Here is an 8,610-nt window from a genome sequence, read left to right as displayed (position 1 = left end):
GCTTGTGTGGGGGGGGGGGGGTTGCCCACAGCTTGCTCTTCCCCCTGTAGCAGGCAGAACCCCTGCCAGCATTTCTGCAAGCTTGGGCTCTGTGCTCCTGCCACTCCTGGTCCTGGGGCATTGGTGTGGGCCCTGTGCTCCCACTCACTGCTACTTGCCACTCCTGCCCTTCTGCTGCTGCTTCCCCCCACTCCTCTCTGCCCCAGCTGCTCCAGCACCATGTCCCCGTTGCTCCTGTGGTCCCTGCGCTGCAGCCGGGAACCACATGATGTGGGTGGGTGGTGGTGGTGGTGGGGAAGCGGAAAAATGGCTGCAGTAGGCAGGGGGAAGAGGCAGTGTGCGGGTGTGTGGAGTGCAGTGACAGCTGGGCAGGAGCATAGGATCTGTGCTGCTGCACTGGGGCCAGGGCCAGCACCAGTGGGGCCCAGAGCGGGGCAGCAGGAGCACGGGGGCTGTGCTGTGCTGCTCAGGTATGGAGAGGAGGGAGCCAGCCTGCCTCCATAGAGCCCTTGCCAGCCTGGACCCCGTGCTCCTGCTGCTCCACTCTGGGCCCTGTTGGCACTGGCTTTGCATTGGCATGGGCCGTGCACTCCCGCCTTGCTGTCGCTGCACTCTGTGCACCCGCTTGCTGCCCCCCCCCCCCCTTTTCTGCAGCCAATTCCCTGATTTCCCCCCGCCTGTCAGCTGGCACCACACGGTTTCCAGCTGCAGTGCTGGGACTGCAGGAGCCAGCTCAGCTGGCCCCGAGGACTGGGGCGATCGCCCACAGTCCTCGTCTGCCTCCCTCCCCGCTCGTCCTTTATCTGTATTTCCCTTGGTGCAGGGAGGCAGGACCAGTCCTGGGCCAGAAGCCCCTGATAGGCAGAGGCTTCTGGCTAGGGCTCGGGGTGGGGCGGAGCTGGGCTGGACTTGGTACCGTGGCTGTTTCATTCTGCTGCCGGCTCCCCCTGGGTCCTACTGCCTCTGCCTCCTGTCATGTTTGACAGGCAGCCAGGGGCAGATAAATATTAATTTTCTAAATTTTTTAGGGGCCCTGCAGCCTGGGCAGAATGGCCTGGTGGGCCAAATCCAGCCCGCAGGCTGTATTTTGCCTGCCCGTTATAGAAGGATTTATAGTTCTATTTCTAGTCTATGCTGTATTCTTTTTGAAGGTACACTTTGTTCAAGAGCCAAAAAGTAATTGCGAATACTAAAATGAATGACTAGTTACTAGTACTACCCAAGAGAAATGAAGAATAGTACTAAGAATAGTCTTATTTTTACATATCTGAGCAGTGTTCTTCTTTTCCTTCTTTTTTTGTGTCCTTGTGGAAAGGTATTTAGTAGAATTCGCAGATTTGTTGGAATCTGACAGCTGCACTGTGACCATTTCTGCTATGACCTGGCCTTTGCCACCCTAGCCTCCTCTTTGCAGTGTTGATGAGATTTATCATGGCTAATTCTGTGTACTTTCTGTGCAAATTATAAGATCAGGATAAATCTACTGAAGGCATTTGACTAACACTGATAATAGCAATTGTGGCCTACAGATGGAAACCTCCTAAATATCCCCCAACCCCAATTAGTCTTACCTAGCCCACCCCCACCAGACAAATACTCATCCATTTGTGGCAGGGTTTTTGATTTTTTTTTAACTTGCTACAAATGGAAATCGTATTGTAATGTATTTGTGGGGAAGGAAAAAAGCAGAAGCATATTTTAGTCCTACAGGAACACTGACATTGGAGAGCAGAGGTTTTCTGGGGGCAGTTTGGATGGTAGCAATTCATACTTGCTCAACCAAAATGTGTGTTCATACATAGAAGATGCTTGTATTTGTGAGATGCTGATTATGTATACCTATTTTATGCTGTATTTCCTGGGTGTTATGATTTTTTTTAGTGTTGGTACTGTACCTTAGCAAACTTGATATTGTTTTGTCACAAAATATGCTTAAGGGATAGCCTCGGTTGTATTTTTATGGCTCTGGTAAAAAGAACACAAACGTATGTTCCTAACTGAGAGTGGTATTTGGTTGTTTGTTATGATGCCACTTCCAGTCCCTGGGAATGGAATTTTTTATGATGCTCCTTTGTTCTGGGTTTCTGTTTTACTAGATTAAAAAGCTCAAATTTACCTGCAGGAAATGTGGAGAATGCTGCTTCTAGAAAAATGCCAAATCAGCATCACCTGTGTAAAGGGGAAGGAATGGGCCTTAGTAAGATGCACTTTATTTTGCGGCTGTTCATGCGTAATCTGTTTCTCTCTTCTTTGTTTCTAGTCATGTCTCAGGCTGTGCAGACAAATGGGACTCAACCTTTAAGCAAAACGTGGGAACTCAGTTTGTACGAATTGCAGAGGACACCCCAGGTAATACAAGACAGAAAGTTAACTTCATGGAAGTATCTTCCATACAAATATGTTATAATACCTTTCTGTATAAATTGCAAGAGTTCTAGTTCAAGTATGAGGTTAGAATTTTTTGTACGACTGTAGTTAAAGTGCATCATTTCCTATTTGAAAAGGTAGAACATTAAAAAATACAGGCAATCACAAATTGTTTCATTACTAGAAATATGTATCCATGCGGCTTCTTTTGCTTTAAAGGTATCTCCTATTCTCTGAGTAGGGACCTACCCAAATCGAGAAGGCAAGCAGCCAATTTCATGGGCGTATCATGGGGTCAGCTGCCATTTTCACAGATGTATTGCAGCGGGGGCCCCCTGCCTCTTGCCCAGGGGTCCCACTGACCCTGCCCCTCATTGTTGATTGGTGGAGAGGGGCAGGGCCACACAACAGGCAGCCCTGTCAGCAAATCAGCAGAGAGGGGTGGGGGTGGCAGCCATTTTGGCTGCTCCCCTTCATACAGGCCATCCTCCTCTCCCTTTCTCCCTGATGGGCTGTACAGCCAGGCCACAGTAGCCACAAGGACTGCTGGCTCCCACTGGGCAGCCATTTTATTTTTAGTATGTTATTTTTTCTTTGTTTTGTTTTGTTTTTTAAATCCCTGCGGATTTTATGGACGATGCCCAATTTCGTGATTCCTGCGAAATTGTGAATTGAGTAGGTCCCTATCTAAGAGTCTCTCTCTAAAAATAACCACGTAGTATTTTTGAGGAATATATCTGAAATATCATTTCAATTTTAGGAAGCAATAACTGATGGGCTGGAAATAGTGGTGTCACCTAGGAGCCTGCACAGTGAACTAATGTGTCCCATTTGCTTGGATATGCTGAAAAACACCATGACAACAAAAGAATGCCTGCATCGTTTCTGTGCTGACTGTATCATTACAGCCCTCAGGAGCGGGTATGTAAGAAACAATACACGTGCAAAACTCCTTTCCTTATTCCAGAGCAGCGAGGAGGATGATTTAGAATCAAAATGAGCCAATGAGGCTGCTGGAATGTGTTGAGAGGTACCACTAGCATATTTCAAGAAACCGAGGTATGCTACATACAGTTCCATGTGCATGATATGCTTCCAATATTATTTTGTAATTTAAGCATTTGTTCTGCCATAGTAGTCCAGATGTTGTGGAGGCAATATACAGATTCCTTCATTGCCTCATGCAAGGTAACAGTAAGGTCTTGGGTAAGAAATAGAAAAAAGCCTAAGTAGGATCAGAAAAACAACTGCATTACATCACTTACAAAAATGAACTGAGCTCTGAGAGTGGAACCTTTTCCAATCTATAACTAGTAGTATAAGCAACCACAAAAGTGTCTTTTTATGTCTAGGCTGTTTAATAACTTGTTGGGGGTGGGGTTAAATGTATCTTGTAATTGCTGATTTTTAGTATTGTCGATATTAATGATAAGTGCCATGACCTGCCCTGACTGGTTGCATTTGATGTCTGTACTATTTTTGTGCCTTGATTCAGAATTCCATGATTAAGCTTAAGAAAACTGCCTACATTTCCTCTACATACCAATGTAATGGACTGTTCTGGAAGAAATGTAACATTCCTGTCCTGGATAAGAAGAGCTACAGACACACAAATAGATTTTTATATGGTCTGCAAATAAATTCCAATGTATCCTGAAAGGGAAGTGAGAAAATAATCAAGGGATAAAGATGTTCATTCATTATTAAATGAAGTGGAACATGCAATGGGAAGCGCTAGAGCGGTCTCCATCATATAACTTGATTTTAGTTAATAGTCAGAATAATATGTAAGCCAGTCAATTAATGGTAAAACTGTTGGTGACAGAAATGGAGTCTCTGTGACGGAGGCCTTTCTTCCACTGGGAGTGAAAAAAGCACACTGTTAACTTTAGTTAGCTAAAGTGAGGTAAAACTACAGTAAAGATCAAAATAGGTTACAATTTTCATGTGGAAAATGGCATTCGCATCTTCCCCAAGATGCTTTCTCCTATTAAGAACATACTTTTTCCTTGTGAAAACAGCCTGAGAGGCTATAGGACAGGGGTCCCCAGCCTGTGGAGACCCTTAGACACCACTCATGGCCATAAGGACATGTTGCTTTCCACAGATTAACAGGTTTGTAGTAAGTAGGACCATGGAACTCTTAAATATGTATATAAGATAATTTAAATAAACCGTAACTATTTCTAGGACAATCATTTTAAAGACTTTTGAGAAAGAAGAAGAAAACTAATTTGCTTTTTCCCAGGCGGAGCAAATGTAAAACCTACCTGGGCCTATCAAAGGCACAGGCAGAAGGGTCTATTCTGTAAGATGTTAATGAGATGCTGGCTGTGGACAGTAAGTTGTAAGGAAAGTGGTATGACTAAAAATGTGGCACTACAATCAGAACCCTTGGTTACAGGCATGGGTAATGATTATCACTGTTTCCTTTTCTTCTCTTTTTGTTTAGAAACAAAGAGTGTCCTACTTGTCGTAAAAAGCTTGTTTCTAAAAGATCTCTGAGACCAGACCCAAATTTTGATGCACTCATCAGTAAAATTTACCCAAGTCGGGATGAATATGAGGCCCATCAAGAAAGAGTGTTAGCAAGAATCAGCAAACACAATAACCAGCAAGCTCTGAGCCACAGCATTGAGGAAGGTCTAAAGATTCAGGCCATGAACAGGTATGGAGTCATCCTGAGTCCAGTTATTCTTCACATAATGGGAACTTAAGATTCAAAGTAAATTTACATCACAAAAACTTGACAACTTTCAAGGCTGCAAAAAGTTAAACTTCCAAACTTTGACCAGCAAAATTCCTGTGTTGATTTTTCCACGCCTTCCATGATGACAGAATGACAGGACATGTAAACCAGTGCTTGTGTGTGAAGCATGGACATCAAAACAGTATCACAATAAACGTCTAGGATTAATATTACTAAAAGAACAGACATCACAATATATTTTTGATCCCATATAGTATAATACAGTAAACCTGAGGCAAAGATTCACCTTAACATGTTGTGTTTTAAGACTGCCCCAACGTATATCCTGATGTTAGAATACAGTGTTCTTCTTTGAAGACTTGTTTATTAAGTACCCAAGTTTATTGGTCCTTTGCTCCCTTAAAATATGATTACATTCTAACTTTTTCATGTTTATCTAAACCTGACAGCAAAATTCCACTTGACCAGTAGAAAGGGTTGTTTTCTGTTGGGTAAACAGACTGTTGTTAGGAGTTTTTCATAGTCTTAGCATCATGGGAGAAAGTGTACAAATAGGTCTTATGCTTGGGCTTGAACTCTTTAATGACAGCTTTCTCTGAGTCTTGCAAATTGTACATAGTATAATGTAGCATTGGATTAATAGGTATGCACCTAAAACTAAATAAGAAATATTTTATGTAAGTTACATAATGGCATGGGCTTACTCCTTTCCCTTGTAGAACAAAGATGATTCTTTCATAGGTCTTGAAACAACTAAGATGATGGTTTTCATGGGGTTAACATTTAGGTAAAGTATTAAGTACAGAATGACATAAATTGTATTGCATTCATAGTTTATATACTGTATTATAAAATATGCTAATATTAAATGCTTAGCACTTTGAAACAGTACAGAGCCTTGAGTTAGCTGAATTTTCATATCTGTCTCAAATGTGGTTGTAGAGATGCATTAATCTGAGATCTAATATAAACCCAGTAGTTCTTTAAAACAACATAACTCTGCCTAAATGTATGTGGCTGGGTGAGGGAAGGACTTTCACAGAAGAATCTGAAGCCTTGGATAAAAAAGAAGAGCTGTGTTTACAAGAAACTGAGGCTACAATGAATATCTGGAAAACATAAGGTGCTAATACCTAGGGTTTCAGAACTCATGTTTTTAAAATAAACCTGTTCATGTCTCTAATGGGTACAAAAGAAAGCAAATCTCTTCAAAAGTTCACTGTGGATCATATTAGAGTACTTAATAACTTATGAAAGAGAATTAATGTTAATGGAAAATTGTATCAGAAAAATACTGCTGAAGATGTAATGTTATCACTAGAAAATTTTGGTGCCTTTTGACTATAATTGCTGTAGCATATGATTGAAAAAACTGTACTTAGAAATACCATAATGAGCTAGCAGATCAAAATTTAACAAGCCCTTTGAATTCTGAATACTGATTGGCTGATGAAGTCATATTTGTTTAAATATGTATCTTTAGGCTACAGAGAGGCAAGAAACAACAAATTGAGAATGGCAGTGGAGCAGAAGATAATGGTGACAGTTCGCACTGCAGCAATGCCTCAACACACAGCAATCAGGAAGCAGGGCCTAGTAACAAAAGGACCAAAACATCTGATGATTCTGGCCTAGAATTGGACAATAACAATACAACTGTGGCAATAGATCCAGTAATGGATGGTGCTAGTGAAATCGAGCTAGTCTTCAGGCCTCACCCTACACTCATGGAGAATGATGACAGTGCACAGACTAGGTGAGTGCCTTCAACGTGTCAGTTATGTCTTGGAGCTGCTCTTCAAGGAGCCGAAATTGCAGACTCTCTTTACAGGTGTCACAGGCTAACGTAGACAAACTTAAATCATTTTATTGCCTGTTCTTTTTGCTGCAGAACCGACTCAAATGTGCTGTGCATCTCTTATTGCTACCGTTGCAGGTATATAAAGACCTCAGGTAATGCTACTGTTGATCACTTGTCCAAGTATTTAGCTGTCAGATTGGCTTTAGAAGAACTTCGCAGCAAAGGAGAGACAAATCAGATGAATCTTGACACTGCCAGCGAGAAGCAGTACACCATATACATTGCTACAGCCAATGGCCAATTCACGGTTAGTAGATCTTCTGCCTAATTCAGAAAAAGCTGTAGTATTTTTGGGTCTAAGTCTGAGGCACAATAGATTGGTTTGATTTCAAATCCTATAGTGATTGGTTGAGGTTCTTTCTGTATTTGACACATCAGTTGCATATAAATCCTGTTTTTAAAGAATGGGACACCCTGTGATGGGTCTTTGCTAGCAGTTCTAGTGGACTGCTCTATATTTGTGTGTGAGAGAAAAATTACATATAGTAATATAACACTTATATAATCTTTATCAAAAAAAAAATCAAACATAACTACAGGTTGTCCTAGAAAGGAAGCAGAGACATCCACAAGGTATATGTATAACTGTCCCTTGCCCAGGTTTATGTTTGGATTGATGAACCACATTTCACACATATATATATATATATCTTTTTACAATCAGCAGAATCTCTGAACCTTTCTTCATTGGCATTGGTAAGACTGGCAGGAATGTAAAGTAGGTAGTCCTTAATTCAGGACTGTTCTGACCTATTTCAGATGCCAATGCTTTTTTTACTTTCTTTGAACTCACTGTGCCTGAAGTACTGCATTTGTATAAACTTGCTTTACGTCAACATAGGGCTGTTCTTCACTCGTTTGATGCTTTCTCCTCCTCTAGGTATTAAATGGCTCCTTTTCCTTGGAGCTTGTCAGTGAGAAGTACTGGAAGGTGAACAAACCCATGGAACTCTACTACGCACCAACAAAGGAACATAAATAAGCTTTGCAAAAAATCTTTGAGCTGGGACTCTGTTTTTATAGCTATGGTTTCTTAATATTAAGGAGGCACCACCGTTATTTTATGGACAATAAGTGGGATGTCTTCAGACTCCTTTATGAACATACTGTACTTTATTAATATGATTAGACAGTGTTCTGGGTTTTATTTTTTAATTTAATTTTTTTCCAGGAGATTGAATGACCGACCTTTTGTGATTCATTCCATTGTTAATGATGTGCTTGCTTGTTTGTTTGTTCCCAATGCATGATATTGAAGCAGAAGTTCCTTTTGGAATCTCTTAATCTAGTCCAGGAAAGTTGGTAGGTCTGTTAATATCCTTGACACAGAGCAGCCCCTTCAAAGTACTGAATGTTGGGAGGGGGTGGTCAAAAGGAATCTGAAGTAGTAGTAAGTAGTGGGGAGTATGCTTTGAATGTAGTGGTTTACTAATCACTATCACTATAAAAGATGTTGGAGAAATGATGATGATGATGATGATGAATTGATGATAATGATATTTCTAAGTAACAGTATGCCACTTTTGGCTCTAAAGTATTTACTATCGTAATCATACCATGGCAGCTGGGCATGTTTGGTAATTTATTAACATTCTTGTGAACCAATATGAGGACTTAGGGGAAGAAGTTCTGACACTTTAAGAAAAAAAATCTTGTTGCTTAGTGGGATTTA

The 8,610-nt window shown here is 41.2% G+C and overlaps 1 protein-coding gene across 1 annotated transcript in view; it reads left to right on the top strand.

The window, feature by feature from the left end:
• Nucleotides 1-8,405, top strand: part of RNF2 (ring finger protein 2) — a 15,164-nt gene extending 6,759 nt beyond the window's left edge. The window contains exons 2-7 of the mRNA XM_019501282.1: nt 2,261-2,349; nt 3,128-3,288; nt 4,820-5,035; nt 6,561-6,833; nt 7,014-7,185; nt 7,819-8,405. Of these exons, the coding sequence (XP_019356827.1) occupies nt 2,263-2,349; nt 3,128-3,288; nt 4,820-5,035; nt 6,561-6,833; nt 7,014-7,185; nt 7,819-7,920 (1,011 nt within the window). The 5' untranslated portion in view covers nt 2,261-2,262 and the 3' untranslated portion in view covers nt 7,921-8,405. The remainder of the gene's footprint in view (nt 1-2,260; nt 2,350-3,127; nt 3,289-4,819; nt 5,036-6,560; nt 6,834-7,013; nt 7,186-7,818) is intronic.
• Nucleotides 8,406-8,610: the final 205 nt, after the last annotated feature.

This window comes from Gavialis gangeticus, unplaced genomic scaffold (genome assembly GCF_001723915.1).
Source record: "Gavialis gangeticus isolate Ggan-Ray unplaced genomic scaffold, GavGan_comp1, whole genome shotgun sequence".
NCBI lineage: Eukaryota > Metazoa > Chordata > Crocodylia > Gavialidae > Gavialis > Gavialis gangeticus.
The sequence above is the reverse complement of the archived record's forward strand: the minus strand, read 5'-3'. Positions and strand labels throughout refer to the sequence as shown.